Source organism: Leucoraja erinacea, chromosome 21 (assembly GCF_028641065.1).
Source record: "Leucoraja erinacea ecotype New England chromosome 21, Leri_hhj_1, whole genome shotgun sequence".
Lineage (NCBI taxonomy): Eukaryota > Metazoa > Chordata > Chondrichthyes > Rajiformes > Rajidae > Leucoraja > Leucoraja erinaceus.
Genome location: NC_073397.1, coordinates 17,808,785 through 17,830,435, shown reverse-complemented (window position 1 = coordinate 17,830,435; position 21,651 = coordinate 17,808,785). Strand labels below are relative to the sequence as shown.

General features: G+C 43.1%; 1 protein-coding gene across 1 annotated transcript in view; it reads right to left on the bottom strand.

Moving 5' to 3' along the window:
* LOC129707322 (serine/threonine-protein kinase 3/4) overlaps nt 1–21,651 on the bottom strand; it is a 108,690-nt gene that overhangs the window by 72,799 nt on the left and 14,240 nt on the right. The window contains exons 2-7 of the mRNA XM_055652274.1: nt 20,113–20,193; nt 10,552–10,680; nt 8,142–8,256; nt 6,361–6,525; nt 1,732–1,899; nt 164–301 (exon numbers count right to left, since the gene is read on the bottom strand). Coding sequence (XP_055508249.1) covers nt 164–301; nt 1,732–1,899; nt 6,361–6,525; nt 8,142–8,256; nt 10,552–10,680; nt 20,113–20,193 — 796 coding nt within the window. The remainder of the gene's footprint in view (nt 1–163; nt 302–1,731; nt 1,900–6,360; nt 6,526–8,141; nt 8,257–10,551; nt 10,681–20,112; nt 20,194–21,651) is intronic.

The window sequence follows — 21,651 nt, the reverse complement described above, 5'->3', positions numbered from 1 at the left end:
ATATTCCATTACAACGTTTGGTTGAATATCGTGCTTCTAGGCATAACATTTCCAGTATTGGTTAAATTAACCTTCTTAAGTACTGACTGGCATTAGAAACATGCACATTTAACCGCCAGACCATGCCTTTCTTTGGACATTATCACATTATGTTTGCACGTACCTGTAGAAGCTGTGTTGCAGCAGCTCTTTGCTCTGGGTTTTTAACTAAACATTGCTTTACAAAATCTGTAAATTCATCCGACCAGAGTTCTGGTTTCCGGAATGTTGGTGGTGGATTTGTGGGAATCATGAAAATAGCCTGTAGAGAATAACGGGGGGAGGGGGTGGGGGGGGTGAAATAAAACATTTAAGTCACTTTCAGACAAATGGTTAAAGCATAAAATGTTGACCTTGCTTGAATATAAAAAGGCTTAGTAAACGATGTTAAGAATCGACTCAGCATCCTAATTTTAAAAAAATGACATTTATAAAAAGTCAACTGTATCTCCCAACTCTCTGGAAATTTATGGTGTGATTTTCTAAATCTTTCCGATGAATGCTCAAATATAAAATGTTGAACTCGCTTGAATAAAAACACAGTAAAAGGTCGTGAGAATCATCTCTCCATCCGAACACTTCAAAAATGTTTTCTAATAAAGTCAATTGAAACTCCCAACATTCTGGAAATTTATAGTGTGATTTTCTAAATCTTTCGGATGAATGGTTAAATATAAAAAAGGTTGACCTTGTGTGAATAAAAACACATTAAAAGATCTTAAGAATCAGCTCTCCAATCTAGCACTTAAAAAATGCAATTTAAAATAAAGTCAACCGAAACTCCAAACAATCTGAAAATTTATAGTGTAATTTTCTAAAGGGCAAGACTCCTCAATGGTTCAATGGATCTTTATTATCACGTGTGCCAAGGTACAGTGAAATGCTTCTTTTGTGTAGAATCAGTAAGGTTATTGCCATACATAAATATAATCCCCAGTTAAATACAGGAAACAAAGAAACAGCCGACCAAGTCCACATGTAAGATGGTCAGGGTTTGACACTGTTTCCAAAGTCTCAGCTGCAGCTATATAGGTGACTATATGTTGTGCTATATAGCACTGTATAGCATCTAAGTGCTATATGGCACCTTAACTGCAGAGAAAATAAAACTCCAGTTTCGTTGATAGCACCACAACTGAGGAAAAAAACTAAAGTCAAGGAGCATGTACTACATTATGAGGCTTGACACATACACTATAACTTCAGTGTGGTGGGAAGGTGTATATTAGACTTTAAAAAAAAATGATTTAGGCAAGGTTTTCAAACATCGGTCCCAATCTGAAAGTTCAAGTGTGCATGTTCTCCAGAGCCTGAACTGCTGAAATACTCCAGCACTTTCTTTTTTTCAGCACAGTGTTTCTTTTTTGTAAGGCAGCATCTGCAGTTCCTTGTCTGGCTGGTTTGCACGCAACAAAAGCTTTAAATTGTACCTCGGTACACGTGACTATAAACTGAACTAAACTAGAATTAAACGAACAGGCTCGATATGCTGAGTATTCCCCTCCTACTTTCAATGTCCTCAGATTTAAAGGCGCAGGTTTTTTCTTTTTTGGGGGGGAACAATGTTATTACAAATGTGTGGGTGGTATTGCAATCTGGAAGTCACAGACAGAGACATGAATGTTTTGACCATGACTGTGCAAGGGGCTATGAAAAGCCCAGTGGACTCGGTATACCTTATTTTCTCCTTACCCTCATGGGATGAATGTCCGCATAAGGTGGCTTTCCTTCTGCCATCTCGATCGCCGAAATCCCCAAGGACCAGATATCTGCCACGCAATTGTAACCGATTTCTTGGATCACTTCAGGAGCCATCCAGAATGGCGTTCCAATCACCGTGTTTCTCTTGGCCATTGTATCCTGAGTAGACACACACACGTCACTGAAAGAAATTTCCAACTGGGCCAAGGCTTCAACACACCAATGTAGAACAAACGATAGAATTAAATCTGAGTTAAATCTTTATGTTGCATGGTAACCAGTCAGCGGAAAGACTATACATGATTACAATCAAGCCGTCCACAAGGTACAGATGCATGATAATGGAATAATGTTTAGTGCCATATAAAGTCCAGTAAAGCCCGATTAAAGATAGTCAGTCTGAGGGTCTCCAATGAGGTAGATGGTAGCTCAGGACCACTCTCTAGTTGGTAATAGGATAACAGCTGGGAAGGAACCGTCCATTAATCTGGAGGTGTGCGTTTTCTCACTTCTGTACCTCTTGCCTGATGGGAGAGGGGAGAAGAGGGAATGACCAGGGTGAGACTGGTCCTTGATTATGCTGGTGGTCTTGACGAGGCAGCATCAAGTGTAGATGGGAGTCAATGGAAGGGAGGTTGATTTGCGTGATGATCTGGGCTGCATCCAAAATTTGTTGCAATTTCTTGTGGTCTTGCCGTCAGTATGTAAGTCAGTATATATCAGACCCTCAAGCTGTGCTGGCATTTCGCCCAATTGGTTACATTTTTCCTGCTCTTTTCAAAACTACATCTAGTTCACTTTTGAAGGATACCATTAAATCTGCTTTACATCCCGACAGGCATTGCATTCAACTTGTAAAGAGTTTGGGAGTGCTGGTGCACGATTCCCAAAAGGTTCATTTGCATTTTGAGTCAGCGGTAAGGAAGACAAATGCAATGCTACCATTCATTTTGAGGGGACTAGAATATAAAAGCAAGAATGTAATGCTGTGACTTTATATGGTGCTGGTGAGGCCACATGTGGAATGTTGAGAGGTTTTGGGTCCCATATCGGAGGAAAGATGTGCTGTCATTGGAGAGTGTCCACAGGTTTACGAGAATGATCCCAGGGATGATTGGGTTAACATATGTGGAATGTCTGATGGCTTTGGACCTGTACTTGCTGGAATTTAGAAGGACAAGGGGGGGGAATCTCATTTAAACCTGCTGAATAATGAAAGGATTAGATTAGACAGGAAAAGTATGTTTACAAAAAATCGAGTCCAGAACCAGATGGTACACCCTTAGAATAAAAGGACATAGCTTTACAAGGGAATTTCTTCAGCCAGAGGACGGTGAGTCTAGGGAATTCTTTGCCACAAATGTCTGTGGAGGCCACGTTATTGGGCATTTTTAAATCAGGGATTGATAGATTCTTGATTGTCAAAGGTTACGGGAAGAAGGCAGGAGAATGGAGTTGTGTTGCATGCAGAGTAGACACAATGGGCCGAATGGCCTAATTCTGCTCTTTTGTCTTATGGTTTTATTAGGCGGGAGTAGAGGTACATTATTTCTGTTTTACACACAATTAGAAAAGTTGACAAACATTAAGCTGTAATTCCGAGAACTATATTCTAAACTCTAATATCTTCCTCTTTGCTCTACTCTTTGTACTTGTGCGTGGTTTGATTGTATTCATGTATTGTCTGAAGATTGTATTCATGTATTGTCGTGATCACGCATTCCTTCTCTCCAGAGATGCTGCCTGTTCTGCTGAGTCACTGCAGCATTTTGTGTCTATTTTCATGTATTGTATTATGTGGTTTGATTGGACAGCACTGAAACAAAACCTTTTCACTGTACCTTGGTACATGTAACAATAATAAACCCACAGGCAAACCATTTACTGACCACTAGAACCAGCAGTGGTACATTTGTAACTATAATAAAGGATAACCAGTAACTTTGCTACCCTGAGAGTAGATGTAAGTCTGTTTCGACACCCAATTGCGAACCAGTGACTCATCCCAGTCAGTGAATTTATGCAGAAGAGTGAATGCAGAGCCACAGTTGCATAACAATTTACTGTGAACTGCAGATGCTGGTTTATACCAAAGATGGACACAAAGTGCTGGAGGAACTCAGCATGTCAGACATCATATGTGGAGATAAAGGATGGGTCAATGACTGACCTATCCATGTTCGCCAGAGATGCTGCCTGGCCCGCTGAGTTACTCCAGTACTTTGTGTCTGTCGATTGTTGCATAAGAAGTGGCTTAAGAAGAAAGGCCATTCAGCTCAGCTGCTCCAGTCAGCGCCTCTGCCACTCAAAGCCTGCCCAGACTTGACTCAATCTACGCACATCATTGTAATCTTTGATTCATCTATGCTTCAAGTATTCATCTAATTATCATTCACTGAAAGATGCCTTGTTCCACAATATAATTGGAAGATGGGACAAGGGGGAGGGAAGAGGGAAACGGATGCCAGTGGATGCACAATAAGGTTTTGTGTGAAGGCATAGAAGTAGCTTGCTTAATTAGATAGGCTGAGAAATGTGGACGAAGAAGGCAGACACACAGATGAAACTCCCGTCGCTACAGCTGGGGATCTTAATTCATTTAATTAAATCATCGAGAACTGAATTAGAAATAGCATCAGTGAATGAAATGTCAAAGCTACTGGATTATTTTTCTCTGGTTAACTAATATCTAAAGGGGAGGAAATTTGCTGTGCTTACCTCACTGGAGCTAAATGTGAGCCACAATAAAGGTTGCTGACTCTAGCCAACACGCCTCTCAATTGTATCAATGTTACCTACGTCAAAATATTCTTAGAATTAAACAATGCCCAGCCCAAACTCCATTGTCTTGCATACCTAACATCACCGTGGGAGTATCTTCATAAAGACTGCAGCAGTTCCAAGCAAAGATCCTATAGCGATACAGGATCTTTGGTTCCAAGCAGGGGATTGCCTCAAGGACAATGAGAGTGTGAAACTTTGGCCTTGCTAGTGACAACTACATCTCATAAATAAAACCGCACCAGATGCAAATTCAAACATTCAATTATACAGTCTGCGTCTTCTTCAAACATTTACAATTTACGCTGGTAACGATATCCATGTTTGTAGTATTAATTTGGCCTTGTCCATCTTAGTGACTGGCAGGTCTGTTAGTAAGCCCTATTTATTGAATGCAACTAAATGAGGAAGTTCATAAGACCTAGGAGCAGAATTAGGCTATTTGGCCCATCGAGTCTACTCCACCAAATCCATCTTTCCCTTTCAACTCCATTCTCCTGCCTTCTCCCCATAATCCTTGACACCCTTACTAACCAGGAATCTCAATCTCCACTTTAAAAATACACAATTGCTTGGCGACCACAGCCATCTTTGGCAATGATTTCCACAGATTCACCACCTCATCTCTTTAATTTATCCTTGTCCTTCTAATGTCCCATTTCCAAATTAATGACTGAAGAAGGGTCCCGACCCAAATTGACTGGCTGCTCAGTTAATAAGCCTTATTTATTGCAAGCAACCTAACTGGGAAAAGGATCTATTTCGGCATCACTTTGCAGCCAAATGGAGCAAACTGGTAGACAGAATAGATATCCTAGGAGAACAGACAGCCAACCGATTTAGAGTATTCACAGGCTGCATTGTTTTACTGTGAAATGTGTCAGCAAAGACGACAGCTCCTTCAGTTCACCTTTTACCTCCGTTATCATTACACTGCGAGCCTATCGATAAGATGCAGAAACAAGGAACTGCAGATGTCGGTGTAGACAAAAGGACACACAATGCTGGAGTAACTCAGCAGGTCAGGTAGCATCTCTGGAGAACATTGGTAGGAGATGTTTTGAGTCAGGACCCTTCAACAGTCTGAATAAGGGTCCTGGCCCAAAAGGTCACCTATCCATGTTCTCCAGAGATGCTGCTTGACCCCGCTGAGTTACTTCAGCACTTCTTCAGAAATCCTGACTCAATATGTCACCTATCCATGTTCTCAAGAGATAATGCCCGACATGCTGATTTACTCCAGCAGTTTGTGTCTTTTTGTCCATAAACTAGCATCAGCAGTTCCTTTTTTCTCGCAATTGCTGCTACCTCAAATTATAATTTTGAAACTCGGGATTGAAACACTGGTGATATTATAACATGTTAACTTGTGGAGTTAACATTTGGCAGTGATCATGTCGTAAAATAATACCCAATATTTTTAATGAATGGTGAACTGGGAATAAGGGACAGTTCCCATGTTCTGATGTGTAGGAAGGAACTACAGATGCTGGTTTAAACTGAAGATAGACACAAAAAGCTGGAGTATCTCAGCAGGACAGACAACATCTCTGGAGAGAAGGAATGGGTGACGTTTCGGGTCGAGACCCTGCTTCGTTCTGAACATATCCCATGTTCTGATGTCTTGTTTAAAGCCGCTGGAAATGGGTTGTACCAATATATAAGAGTAGGCAAAATGTAATACTTTACTTCTATGTATAAAAATATTGCTCGAGTCAGCTCCTATTCAATACTTTGTCAATAGATATTTCTCTCATCAAATAGAAAAGGGTTCAGTTCAGATAACTTCATAACAACAGTCTTTGGCTGTGTGGGCCATTATTCTTCAGGATGACTTACAGTAAGCTGACCCGCAACTCCAAAGTCTGCCAGTTTTGCATGCCCTTCATTGTTAAGCAAGATGTTTCCAGCTTTGATATCCCTGTGGATTTTTCTCATGAAGTGCAGATATTCCAGTCCTTTTAGCGTGGATTGGAAGATTGTGGCAATCTCGTCCTCTGTTAGCTGCAGCAAGGGAAAGAGATCTGATTTACAATGCAGACTCTCGGAAATGTTTTATTAAAGGCTAAGCACAGTTCATTACTATTCATCTACCAATGAGCCATACAGCACAGAAACAGGTCCTTCGGCACAACTTGCCCATGTCGGCTAAGATGCCCCTTCTTCGCCAATCATATTTGCCCACATTTGGCCCATATCCCTCTAAAACGTTCCTACCATGTACCCATCCAAATGTCTTATCAATCTTGTTGTAATACCTACCTCATCTGCCTCCTCTGGCAGCTCGTTCCATATACCCACCACCCTCTGTGTGAAAAGTTGCCCCTCGGATTCCTATTAAATCTTTCCACCTCTCACCTTAAACCTATGCCTTCTGGTTCGTGATTTCCCTACCCTGGATAAAAGACTGTGCATTCACCATATCTATACTACTCATGAATTTATACATCTCTATAAGATCACCCCTCAGTCTGCTGTGCTCCAAGAAATAAAATCCTGCCCATCCTTTCCCTATAGCTCAGGCCCTTGAGTCATGGCAACATTCTCAAATCTTCTCCGCACTCTTTCCAACTTAATGACATAATAACAATGTAAAGTATCCCACCATCAGAGATAGAGATATTACATTTCTTTTCTAACTGTACCATCTGTGATATGGAAGGTGCCCCAGCAACTGAATTAATGCTGTTGTGCACAAATGACTGCATATCGTTTCCAAGATATGTCCCCCACTCATATCTGCTCCTCATTCAAAGAACTTGCATTTCTATAGTACCTCTCATGGCCACTGTACAGCCCAGAGCATTTTTAGTGAAGTGCTTTGAAGCACCATCACTATAATTAAGGGAAACACAGGTGCTGCTTTGGGGGGGGGGGGGGGGGGGGGGGGGGATCTAATCAGTTTGCACAAATTGCATTGCAAGTGATTACAAGCCTAAGCACAGCAGATAAAATATTATCTTGCAATCTCCTTCAAACCGTTATAGGGAACAAGCAAAAGCAAGCCAATTGAATTTCTTCAAACAGGTCTCAGCGTGCATTTTTCATTTAACCAACACTCGTTATCTCATTCCTCATTTGGACAGGTACATAGAGTTTAGAGGGTTGGGCCAAATGGAGGTAGGTGAGCCGAGTGCAGATGGAGCATCTTGGTCAGCATGGACAACTTGGGCCAAAGGGCCTGTTTCCACAACTATGTCTCTATTACCGTGCTGTGTGTGACTATGACTTTAGATAATTCCACTTCAGTTTAGTTTAGAGATACAGTGTGGAAACAGGCCCTTTGGCCCACAGATGCACGCCAACCAACGATCACCCGTAACAACTAGTTCTATCCTACACACTGGGGACAATTTACAGAAGGCAATTAACCTACAAACCCGCACGTCTTTGGCGTGTGGGAGGAAAATGAAGCACCTGGAGAAAACCCATGCAGTCACAGGGAGAACGTACAAACTCTGCACAGACCGTAGTCAGGAGCGAACCTGGGTTTCTGGCCCTGTAAGACAGCAGCTCCACTGCTGCTTTATCCTATGATATCAGCTTCTAAACTTGCACTCACATACTGTTAGCAGATAATGCTGACTTTCTGGGGAAAAAAAGCAAAAGGACTGAATTACCGTTTTATTCCTTATTCGAATAAGGTCTGACACCGAGCCAGCGCCACAGTATTCCATGACTATCCACAGGTCTGTATTCTTAAAATAGCTTCCATAGTACTTAACCACATGAGGACTGTGGAGAAAGGGAAGGAAAATTAAAATATTTTCTTAGAAAGTACAAATGAGCGGTTGAAAATGTAACGTTTGTTATACCCATCGACGAGAACAATTGTCATAGTTACCTCAATTTACGCAGATTTCCATTGGGTCATACCGGGTGGAAACAGGCACTTCAGCCCGACTTGCCCACACGTAACATCATGTCCCATCTACACTAGTCCCACCTGCCCACGTTTGGTCCATATTCCCATAAACCCTTCCTATCCACGTTTCTGTCTAAATGTTTCTTAAACATTGCAATAGTCCCTTCCTCAAGTACCTCCTCCGGCAGCTCATTCCATACACCTAGCACACTTTGTGTAAAAATGCTACCCCTCGGGTTACCATTAAATCTTTCTCTCCCCCCCCTAAACATGGACTGGTCCCACCTGCCTGCATTTGGCCCATATCTCTCCAATCCTTTCCAATCCATGTACACTGTATAATAAATCGTTTTGTGTAATCAATTAGTCTTGAAGTGGCTTTTGCATTTTCTTAGGCAAGTCACTCAGACTCTGTGGAGTGGAAGATGCCAGTGTGTGAATATTCTGAGTGTTGTGTATCAGCTACCACACAGCCTTGACAGGGCACACCGTCTTTGTCCAATAGCAAGGAGGTCCGGGACAAATAGTGACACGGCTCTGTTGTACTAGCTCAACTCATGGTGAATTCTCAGAGGGTAATATATCTCTGGGATTCCTCACCGCAGAGGGCGGTGGAGGCCAGATCATTAGATGGATGGATAATGTGGAGATGGATAAATATTTCAATTGAAGGCTGTGGGGAACTGGCACAGAATAGATGAGGACTGCACAGATCACTCAAGGTCATATTGAATGGTGGAGCAGGGTTGAGGGGCTAGGTGGCTAATGAAAAAGGGTCCCAACCCAAAATGTCATCAGTCCATTTTCCTCCACAGATGCTGCCTGACCTGCCAATTTCCTCCCGCAGTTTTTTTTAGCTCAAGATTCCAGCATCTGCTGTCTCACATCCCCTGCTTCCATCCTCTGACCTTGTGGCCCACGAGTGCATACGCAGGATCAAACTAGCTGAAGCCCCTGATGCAAGATCTTGCCCATACCCTTTTCCCTCAGCTAAAGCCTTTGGCCCAGCTCCAAAATACCCAGCCACCCATCTGCTCTCCAAACTTTCAGTAGAAACTTTAGCTGCCTGACTTCAACAGGCTGCAGTCTCCCATGAGTCTACAACTTCACCCTCCCTCAACCTGGGGAGGTCTGCCTCGTAAGTTCAAGGAGCAGAATTAAGCCATTCAGCTCATCATGTCTACTCCACCATTCAATCATGGCTGATCTATCTTTCCCTCTCAACCCCATTCTCCTGCCTTCTCCCCATATTCCTTGACACCCTAACTAATCAAGAATATGTCAACCTCCGCCTTAAAAATATCCATTGACTTTGGCCTCCGCAGCCATCTGTGGCAATGAATTCCACAGCTTCATCTCCTGCACCTCCCCCTTGAACTCATGAGACCTCCGAATCCTAACCTGTTTTTAAACTCACAAAGCGTTGGTTCTTGCATTCCCCTTAAACGAAGTAAATGGGACACCCAATGTGGATCAACAATGTACTACAAATGGGAGCAAGGTGAACGGAGAGATAATCTGGTGATGAACTCATTAATGTTCATGTCGGCAGTTCTTCTTTGAATCATGCCACAGGACAGCAGAGTGGAGCAAAGGTAGAGTTGCTGCCTCACAGCGCCAGAGACCCGGGTTCCATCCTGACCTCGGGTGCTGTCTGTACAGAGTTTGTACGTTCTCCCTGTGACTGGGTGAGTTTTCTCCAGGTGCTTCTGTTTCCTCCCACATCCCACAGATGTGCAAATCAATAGGTTAATTGGCTTCTGTAAATTGCCCCTAGTGTGTAGGATGTGAAAGTGGGATAGCATAGTGTGAACGGGTGATCGATGGTCGGCGTGGACGGTGGGCTGAAGGGCCTGTCTCCATACTGTAAGCTAAACTAAAGTATATTTAATATCAAAATGAAACTCTACTCTGGTCATGTCAGTTAATTAAATTGATTTTCATAAACAATTTTCTTTCTGCTTTGAATTCCTTTCCTGATAATTTGGTCCCGATGTTGTTTGTCAAAGAAAGTCGGTGTTCTTCTTGACCCAATTTCCACACCCCAATTAATCCAAATCTTGTGGTATCATGAAGATACAAGGTATCTTGTGATATCAAACCTAAAGAGTTTAAAAAACAAGTCAAGATCGGTAGCCACCAACAAAAAAATTGCGGAGCCTCACCTGTCGCATTGCTGCATAATCGAGATTTCTTTGATAATCTCCTGCAGGTCAGATTCCACTGGGACCTGTTTGATAGCCACCACTTGGCCGGATTCTTTATGAATAGCTTTGAACACACTGCCATAGGACCTGTCAGAGGAAGCACACATCATTAACATTCATTAAGTGACACTGAAGCAGCACATTCCAGATGACAGTGAACTGAGGAAGAATTTCTTTAGCCAGTGGGTGGTGAATATGTGGAATTCATTGCCTTAGACTTTGTGGAGGCCAAAGTCATTGGCTATTTTTAATCACACAGATTGACAAATTGTTGATTATTGAAGGTGTTAAAATTTATGGGGAGAAGGCAGGAGAATGGGGATGAGAGGGAAAGATAGATCAGCCATGATTGAATTCTGCACTTCTAACTTCTAACATAAGGGAGAACAATAATTATAGAAGTTTCCTTTTGATAGAATATTTCACAATTGTTCCATTTAGATTTTTCACACTACTTTTCTTACTTCCTGGCCAGCTGAACAGGTGATAGGTCTCTGTCTGTGATAGAGGTCAATTGCTTTCCATTTCCTTCCGCTGGTGTGCGGCACGGTGACGCAGCTGTAGAGTTCCTGTCTCTCAACGCCAGTGACCCAGGTTCAGTCCTGACTATGAGTGCTGTCTGTACGGAGTTTCTACGTTCTCCCTGTGACAGCATAGGTTTTCTCCGTTTTTCTCCCACACTCCAAAGACGCACAGATTTGTAGGTTAATTGGCTTCAATAAAATATTGTAAATTGTCCTTGGTGTGCAGGATAGTGCTCATGTATGGCAGACTCAGTCGGCCTAAGGGCCTGTTTCTGCTCAATATCTCGCTGTAAGTCCAAAGATGCTGTCTGACCCACTGAGTTACGCCAGCACATTGTATCTTCTTTAGTGAACGAGCATCTGCAATCCCTTGTTTCTACATGGGACATAGAATGGTGATTGTCTCGATTCTGACAGGACTTTGTAACTGGTGCCAACTGTGGGGGTGTTACAACGACAAAATTATTTGTCTGATTAGATCAAAGAATGCTCACATAAATGTATCAGGAAGTGAAAGTGACGCAAAGTTCAGGAGTAACTCAGAGAGTCAGGCACCATCTCTGGAGAATGTGGACATGCGACCTTTTGGGTCATACCTTCTTCATACAGTCTGAAGAAGATTCCCGGCCTAGAGGACACTATCTATCTCCAGAGATGCTGCCTGACCCGCTGAGTTAGCCCAGCACCTTGTGTCTTTTATTGTAAACAACCATCTGTACTTCCTTATGTCTACAGGAAGTGAAAGTGATTTATTTCAAAAGAATACCAAAGCTAAACAAAAAAGAATTACCTTCAGTTTTAAAATCATTTCATTTTTAAAATGTTATTCTGGGGGGATGAAGTTCTGAAAATAAAATTACTTTCTCTGGGATAAAAAGCCATGCAGCCAACTGGGTGGCACAGCAGGTAGAGCTGCTGCCTCATAGCGTCAGAGACTTGGGTTCGTTCCCGGCCTTGGGTGCTGTCTGTGTGGAGTTAACACGCTCTCACTGTAACAACGTGGGTTTCTTCCAGGTGCTCCGGTTTTAACGCACATCGTAAACACATGCAGGTTTGGAGGTTATTTGACCCTCTGTAAAATTGCCTCTGGTGTGCAGGGAGTGGATGAGAAAGCGGGATAACATAGAGCCAGCGTGAACGGATGACTGATGGTTGGTGTGGACTGGGTGGGTCGAAGGGCCTGTTTCCATGCGGTATCCCTAAACTCAGAGTCATACAGCATGGAAGCAGGCCCTTCGGCCCAACTTGCCCAGCCGAACATGCCCCAACTACACTAGTCCCACCTGCCTGCGTTTGGGCCATATCCCTTTAAACACATCCTATCCATGTACCTGTCCAAATGTTTTTTAATGTTGGGATAGCACCTGCATCAACTATCTCCTCGCTCCATATACCTTTGTGTGAAAAACTTGTCTCACGATCCTATTCAATCTTTCCCTCTCACCTTAAACCTACGTCCTCTGGTTCAGAGTAATTATGAATTTGGTCTACTGCTTATAACAAAATAGTTATACCCAATTCGTCAAGGCACATTATTCACAAAGGATTTTGTAAACAGGAACATGTTGTATGTTAAAGCACAGGGCAATTCACTGATTCAATGTTGACTGCACCTTTGATAACCACAACAGTGAGCAGGAAATGACTTACAGGAACTTCATTTCAGTACACAAGTATGTTTAAGCATACGGCAGACGTTACGAACGCTTTTGCATCGCAATAAAGCAAAGCATTGACAACTTCGTCTTCAGTTCCAGAGATTATGGACCACAAATAATCCAGTAAAAGTATAGTATAGAAAACTACCAATTGGTACAGTACAGTAAGGTCAAATATAGGAGAGGAATGTCACACAGGCTCAGAGTTGAGAGCTTGAGTCCAAAATACATTGGGTAGGAAGCAAAAAGGAATGGGATAAAGATTCACAGAGAGCTAGGAGCATGTGGATCGAGCGCAGCCTGTGGCAGCTGCATGGAGTGGCGATGGAAGGAACAAGCAGCATTATTCTGGGCCAGGCCCATCCATTAGCCTAGTGTTGTCAGGTCACCAGGCCTTAAAGTGAGAAATGTAAGTCACTGCATATTTCCTGAGGCCTTGATCAGACTTTTCAGAGATTTGGAAGTTGCAAGTAGAGGGCTGGAATGTGGCAACTCACAGAGTGCTGCTCCAAGCGAGATCGATTCTACTCAAAAGGACGGAGAGTGCTGGAATAACACAGTGCTTCAGGCAACGTCTCTGGATGATATAGATAGGTGACGTTTCGGATCGGACTGAAGAAGGGTCCTGATCCTAAGTGTCATTTATCCGTTCTCCAGAGATGTTGCCCAACCTGCTGAGTTCCTCCAGCATTTTGTCTTTAATTGGAAACCAGTATCTGCAGTTCCTTGTTTCTCTAATTTACTCATGTACGGTATGATTTTACAGATAGTATACTGAACAAGCATGTTACTGTCTCTCTGCACACATGACAATAAAGTAACCATAGGTCTGCTTTATCTCTCATCTCAGAGGGATGTGGATTTATATTCCACATTGACCGAGAGTGAAGAAATCGAGGTTGCCAATCTACGGCAGGCCTGATAGATTTGCACAGGCCGCTTTTTGAATAGGACATGAGATCATAAGACATGGGAGCAGGAGCAGAATTAGGCCATTCGGCCCATCAAGTCTGCTGCACCATTCAATTACGGCTGATCGAATTTTCCTTGCCAACTCAATTGACCTGCCTTCTCCCAGGAACCTTTGATGCCCTTACTAATGAAGACATTAACCAAGGGCCTGTGCATAAAGATTTCAAGACACAGTGATACGCGTCACAGTGCCCCGGACTAAAAGTCTCTCATATTTTAAAATAGATTATCTGATCCACACAACTTGGATGTTTGTTGTGTGCAAATTAGTCATCGTGTTTCCTGTGTCAAACAACAATTTACAACCACCCAGATGGAACCAATTTATTCGAGGCAGCCTTAACCAGCAACTTCAGCTAAATCCAGTACGATCTCTTAAACCATATTGTTTATTCCTTGAGCATTGCAGTACAAGTTTCACCCGTTCTCATTTTAAAGCATGTACCAAAGTTTAGAGATACAGCATGGAAACTGGCCCTTCGGCCCACTGACTCTGCGGCAACCAACAATCACCCATACACTGGTTGTATGTTAACCCATTTTTGCATCCTACACACTAGGGGCAATAGACTGAAGACAATTAACCTATAAATCTGAGATAGACATAAAGTGCTGGAGTATCTCAGCAGGTCCGGCAGAATCCCTGGATAAAAAGGATGGGTTGGAACCCTTCTTCAGACTGAAAGTAAAGTGAATGTAGCAAAAGGCCAGAACAAATCAGAGCCAGCAGCAGATGACTAAGGAGGAGTTGAGCCCATAATGGCCCATTGTTGGCTGGGGAAGAGGTGATAACCTATAAACAGGTACATCTTTAGAGGAAACCGGAGCACCCGGAGAAAACCCATGCGGTCACAGGCAGAACGGACAAACTCCACACAGACAGCACCGGTAGTTAGGAAGAAACTCGGGTCTCTGGCGCTGCAAGGCAGCAGCGTTTTCGCTCTGCAGCCCCTCCCCTTTTGCATTGCATATTCACTTCCCTTTTGAAAACTACAATTTAATTTGCTTCCAACGTATTTTAAGCAATGCTTTTCAACAGGGATCCCAATGACGGCAAAAATCCATAAAGCCCACATTGATGCCTTTCGTTTGTTTCCAATACCCTCCCATTCTGTACTATGTTCTATGTTCACTCAACTCTCTTAAGGAATTATGTTTCCCGACAAGAAGCTGCAAAATTGTGGGTGGCAATCACAATGCAAACGTAAAGCCAAGGTCAGAAGATGGCTGCGAAACACACTCACTGACAAGTGTGGGTGTCCAGTGTTGAGTACGTACGCACAGCCATTCTGCACAGGCCTCTAATCTTTCCTCTGCAACAGGAAACCCACAAACAGAAACTAATTGTGGGGAAGCAGTCCGCCTGCATGTTCTCTGATTGTACCAGGCAACACACGTCAAAATAGAAACAAGAACAGTCCCCAGTCTCAGACAACCTCAACATCCTACTGCAAAATAACCCTCGTAAAAAGTTTGGAAAGTATCCCAATGGTTCTTTATTATTATGCTTACCACGGTACAGTAAAATTATTTGTTGTGCATACAGATCAGTAAGATTATTGCCCAACATAAGTCCAATTCCTGATGGTATAACGTACAAAAACAGTCCACTGTCCACATGCAAGATGCGCCATGTTGTGGCACCATTTTACAGTGCCAGGCGTCGCTGGCATTAAGAGGCCATTGCAGCTGTTGTCTCTACGGAACCATCGTCCCTCTCCTCGTGCTGACACCTTCAGCCTTAATGCCCCTGGGATGCCTCCTGTTACAAGTTCAATATGGTCTGCGATGCACTGTCTATTTCAACAAGTTTCCACTAGTGGGAGTCTAGGACCTGGGGCACAGCCTCAGAATTAAAGGACGTATGTTTAAAATAGAGATGAGGAGGAATTTCTTTAACCAGAGCATGAATTTGTGGAATTTGTTGTCACAGACAGCGGTGGAGGCCAAGTCTCTGGGTATTTTTAAAGCAGAGATTGATAGGTTCTTGATTAGTAAGGGCAATGATTATGGGGAAAATGCAGGAGAATGTGTGAGGGAAAGATAGATCCAAGTTGGACCAAACTTGATGGACCAAATGGCCTTATCCGTTCCTATGTCTAATGATCTCTGTGTTCTTCAACGTTAAGTCCAGGGTGTTTTGATAAAGAAGCTAGTTTTTCTTTAAACTTCCAAAAGAAAACAATCTAACCATTTCACCCAGCTCTAAATTTCAGTGAGAAATTTCAATTGATGGGGTGGAGTCACAGAATTATTGTGGGCACTGAAGTCAGTTTTTGAACTGTTGGTTGAGGTCGCCCATGGTCCTCCCTTTATCTCAGAAACACCAAAAAGGCACCCACCCAATTTTGTTGCTGGAGTAATGTCCAAGCTAGATAACCATGAAAGAGGAAGTTTGTCCAACCCATTTTACTTCTTCATGCGCAATGACTACAAGCCTCCTCTCCCTTTTCCATTTAGAAATTTAGTGAGTTATGCATGTCAGAAAGCTATGGATTGAAAAAACTCTACAGACATGAGTGCAAAATTTAGGATAACAAACTCAGTCCAATCCCACTAAAGTGTCGAATCAAGGAACTGCAGATGTGGGTTTACAAAAAACGACACAAAGTGCTGGAGTAACCGGGGGTCAGGCATCCCTGGAGAACATGCATAGTTGAAGTTTTGGGTCGAGATCCTTCTTCGATCCATATTCTTCAGAGATGTTGCCTGACCTGCTGAGTTAATCCAGCACTTTGTGTACTTGTGAGTAGGAAGTAACGGTGTAAAATGTGAAGACATGGTATTCTCCACAAAAACAACCCCGACAGTCAATTCTGATCAAACGTCACCTAACCTGACCCGAAATGCCACCTATCCATCTTCTCCAGAGATACTAGCAGACCCACTAAGTTACTCCAGCACTTTGTGTCCCATTGAAGTGCCACCATCGGCTCTATCTGCCTCTTCAAGGGCTGCAAACAATCCCGTGGCAATATTGTGAAGATATTTATTTGATCAAGGCAGTGAGACAGCTGAACATGTTTATGCTGGCCTGCCTGTTAAGAGGAAAATGTGGCCAGTTACACAGCTCACCACAGACACAATTGGGTCAGTGAGCTGAATAAGGCTCAAAAGTACACAAAGTTATTCATCTGGTTCCCTGTTTATACCTTTTAGGGGTTTTCACTATTTCAAAAATAGAAACAACATGCGCCATGGTCTGCCTCTAATTAGTTTAAGTTTAATGTACAGAAACGTCCTTGTGTTTTGTAACTCTCTCTGCCTAGAATGAACTGCTTTGTAGTTCACAGAAGTATTTTAAGGACACATTAGGGCAGGTGATTAAAAGTCCACCAACACCATTGGTGTTGGGCCGAAGGGCCTGTTTCCACGCTGTAAGACTCTTTGACCATCTCAGGACAATCATGGATGTGCAGCAAATGCCACCCGTCCCAACGATACCTATGTCCCATAAAGGAATACAAAGAGGTAGGCTTCAAGCAGACTTGTTGGGGGAATCCAGAACCAGGGGCCACAGGTTCAGAATTAGGGGTAGGCCGTTTAGAACAGAGAGTTAGGGGTAGGCTATTTCACCCAGAGAGGTGTGAATCTGTGGAATTCTCTGTCTCAGAAGGCAGTGGAGTCCAATTCTCTACATGCTTTCAAGAGAGAGTTAGATGGAGCTATTAAAGATAGCGGAGTCAGGCAAAATGGTGAGAAGGCAGGAACGGGGTACTGAATGTGGATGATCAGCCATGATCACAGTGCATGGTGGTGCTGGCTCGACGGTCCAAATGGCGTACTACACCTATTGTCAGACTAAGAGGAAAGGAAGGAAGTAGTGAGGCAGAGAGAACTAGTGAAAGAACTCCATCGATAATGCATGGACACCAATGGCGGAGCAAAGAAACTGTAAGGGCCAAATATCAGGTGAATTTTGAAGGATAAAGAAAAGATGAAAGAGATGGTGCAGGATGGCACAGCGGTAGTTGGAAGGTCAGGAAGAAGGTTACAATAGGACATAGATCAACGGAAAGTGATCCAAGGGCTGGCAGATAGAATTTAACCTGGACAAGTGTGGACTGTTGCACTTTGGTAAGTTATACCAGGGTAGGACGTGCAATAAACAGCAAGGAACTAGGGAGTGTTGAAAAACAGAGAACATTCAGGAATTATATACTATTTTTAGCATGTCTGAGGGGTGGAAGATTGCAACCTTCACGTGGTCCGCCCTGTTTCGACTAATGCAATCAACTCGACGTGCACAAACGGAAGATCAAATAGAACAAGTTGTCCAACAACTTTAGGCTGTGCACATCACACAAAAGAAGAAGAAGAAGCATGTCTGTACTTTGTGGCTTCTTCGCCACCATCCGCAGCATCAACACCGCCTTCCTGCCCCATCTCTAATTAACAACATCTAGTCGGCAGCACATCAATAACTAGGGCTGGTGAAACTGAAGAAGATGATGTTGGAATGGTTGACAGACAAACATACCACTTTAGCATAGTTTCAAGATACAGCATTGAAACAGGGCCTTCGGCCCACCGAGTCCAGGCTAACCACACATTGGCCATTCTATCCTACACACTTGAGACAATTTACAGAAGCCAATTAACCTGCAAGTCTTTGGAATGTGGGAGGAAACCGGAGCACCCAGCGAAAACCCACATGGTCACAGGGAGAACGTCCAAACTCCATACAAACCGCACCCTTGGTCGGGATCGAACCCGGGTCTCTGGCGTTATAAGGCAGCAGCTCTACCGCTGCGTCAAACAGAAACAAAATAGTATATAATTCCTGAAAATTGCCAGAGGAAACAGTTTAGTTTAGTTTGGAGATACAGCACAGAAACAGGCCCTTTTCAGTCTGCGCTGACCAGTGATCCCCGTACACTAACACTATCCGCCACACTAGGTACAATTTGCAGCCTTTACCGAAGCCAATTGACCTACAAACCTGTGCGTCTTTGGAGTGTAGGAGGAAACTGGAGCACCCGGTGAAAACCCCATACAGTCATGACCTGTAGTCAGGACTAAAGCTGGGTCTCTGCTGCTGTAAAACAGCAACTCTACCGCTGTGTCATTGTGCCTCCCCAATGCAACACAAGTAGTTGAAACAGGTATAATTACAACATTTAAAAATCGTTAGATAGGGACATAGATTGGAAAGGTTTACAGGGCTACTGGCTAAACGTTGACAAGTGGGATTAACCTGAGAAAGGCAACTTAGTCGACATGGATGAATTAGGCCACAAGACAGGCCCAAAACATTAACAATTAATCCACCAACAGACCTGTAAGTATTTCTAGCCTTTTCTGATTATATTTCAGATTTTCTTATTTCTGTTAGCCAAGACTCCAGTATACCTGGATGTCCGTCCAATCCCATTGCTTCAAATTGTACCAAGGTTAGTGTGGCACAGTAGTAGAATTGCTGCCTTATAGTGCCAGACACCCGGGTTCAATCCCGACCAAAGGTGTGGTCTGTATGGAGTTTCCACCTTCTCCCTGTGACCATGTGGGTTTCCACCGGGTGCTCCGGCTTCCTCCCACATTCCAAAGACCTGCAGGTTAATTGGCTTCTGTAAAATTGTCTCAAGTGTGTAGGGTAGAATTAGTGTAGGGATGATTGTTGGTTAGCATGGGCTCAGTGGGCCGAAGGGCCTGTTGTTGCCACACTATATCTCTAACTAAAGTGGTATGTTTGACTATCAACCATTCCAACAATCAACTTCTTCAGTTTCACCGGCCCCAGTTACTGATGTGCTGCCGACTAGATGCTTTTAATTAGAGATGGGATTGGAATGCGGTGAAGATGCTGAGGATGGTGACGAAGAAGCCACAAAAGTTCAGACGTGCTAAAAATAAGAAAGAATGGAATGCACTAACTGAATGATTTAGAAAACAGCTGGGGAAACAGTACAGCACACAAGGTCACAATCACTGCAATGGAATTAAAATCTTTGCTGCCTAAAGCGTCATTAATAATATTGTTATAGTGCCTTTGATAAAGCAAAATATAGCTCACAAGATCACTATAAACAAACCTTGGCACAAAGCCACAAAAAGATGTTTGTTCTTGTGACCAAAAGACAGATACGGTTTTTATGAAGCTCCTTAAAATGGGAATGGTTGGTAAAGAGACATCAAGGATTTTTTTTGGGGGGGAAGATGCATAGAACAGTTCAGCACAGGAACAGGCCCTTCTGCCCGCAATAATTGTGTCGAACGTGATGTCAAGGAAATTGCAGGACTGAAGGGGATTGCTGGACTGAAGATTAGCAAGGCTACAAAGCTGTCATAATATCATTGTCCTTCAAAATGGAAAACCTTCAACATGATTTTGACAGATTTTTTCTCTGCAAATATTCAACACTCACCCTTCGCCAAGTTTCTCTAACACGTCAAAGACTTCTTCCGGCTGTTTCGTCAAACTGTCCTCACTAAGTTTCTTCAGAGATCTGTATTGGGTGGAAGAGGAAAAATTGCATTGAAAACACTGTCATAACACTGGGAAGGCTATAAAAATGTTATCCCCACGTATTCATTTGAGCTCTGTTCCCTGATCAAAACATTTACAATTTGAGATTTCCAAGTCAGAAGATAGGTTAACTTACAAATCTAAACCCATCTTGCAATGTAGCAGCAATCAAGTGATGTAGTCAGAAGCCCACCTTTACGATGTCCCGTTCCATCTGATCTCTCCGTGAGAAATATAGGACTTTTTTGATGAAATATTTATAAGGCGACACAGTGGCGTAGTGCCAGATGCCCGGGTTTGATCCTAGCTACGGGTGCTGTCTGTACAGAGTTTATATATTCTCCCTGTGACGGTGTGGGGTTTCTCCAGGTCCTCCGGTTTCCTCCCACACTACCAAGACCTACAGGTTTGTAGGTTAATTGGCTTTGGTAAGTTGTAAAATTGCCCCTCGTGTGCGTAGGTTAGTGTACGGGGTGATCACTGGTCGGCGTGCTCAAAGGGCCTGTTCCCGCACTGTATCTCTAAAGAGCAGTGCAATTTTCTCTACTGTCTGTCACCATTTATCTCTTGCTCATCATCGCCAAAAGATTACTTTGTAATTATCATTTTATTATTTGTAGGACCGTGCTGTTCATAAACTGACTAGTTTCATACAGCACCACAACAGGTATACTTCAAAAGCTTTTTGCAGGATCTTGGCTGAAGTGCGCTTTAGAACTTTGATTCTTTCATTTTCAGTATCTTTAGTTTGTTTTTAGTTTTCGAGATACAGCCGACCAGTGATCTGCCCGTACATCATTTCAATCCTACAGAGTAGTGACAATTTACAGAAGTCTTATCCTACAAACCTGGACATCTTTGGGACTTGAGAGAAAAAAATGAGCACCCGGGGAAATCTCACGCTGTCACAGGGAGAACTCGCAAACATCCGCAGCTAGGATTGAACCCGGGTCTCTGGCACTGTACGGCAGCAAATCCACCAGCTGCACCACTGTGCTGCGCTATCTTAAATGCTTGCATATCTTAAATACATCTTAAATGTGTAGACCATCAGGATAGCTACCACAGTAGTAAATGAAATAAGAAACATGAATGCTTTTCACTCGCTAGAATTTAGAAGATTGAAGGGGGATCTTATAGAAACGTACAAAATTCTTAAGGGGTTGGACAGGCTAGATGCAGAAAGATTGTTCCCGATGTTGGGGAAGTCCAGAAAAAGGGGTCACAGTTTAAGGATAAGGGGGAAATCTTTTAGGACCTAGATGAGAAAAACATTTTTCACACAGACAGTGGAGAATCTCTGGAACTCTCTGCCACAGAAGGTAGTTGAGGCCAGTTCATTGGCTATATTTAAGAGGGAGTTAGATGTGGCCCTTGTGGCTAAAGGGATCAGGGGGTATGGAGAGAAGGCAGGTACAGGATACTGAGTTGGATGATC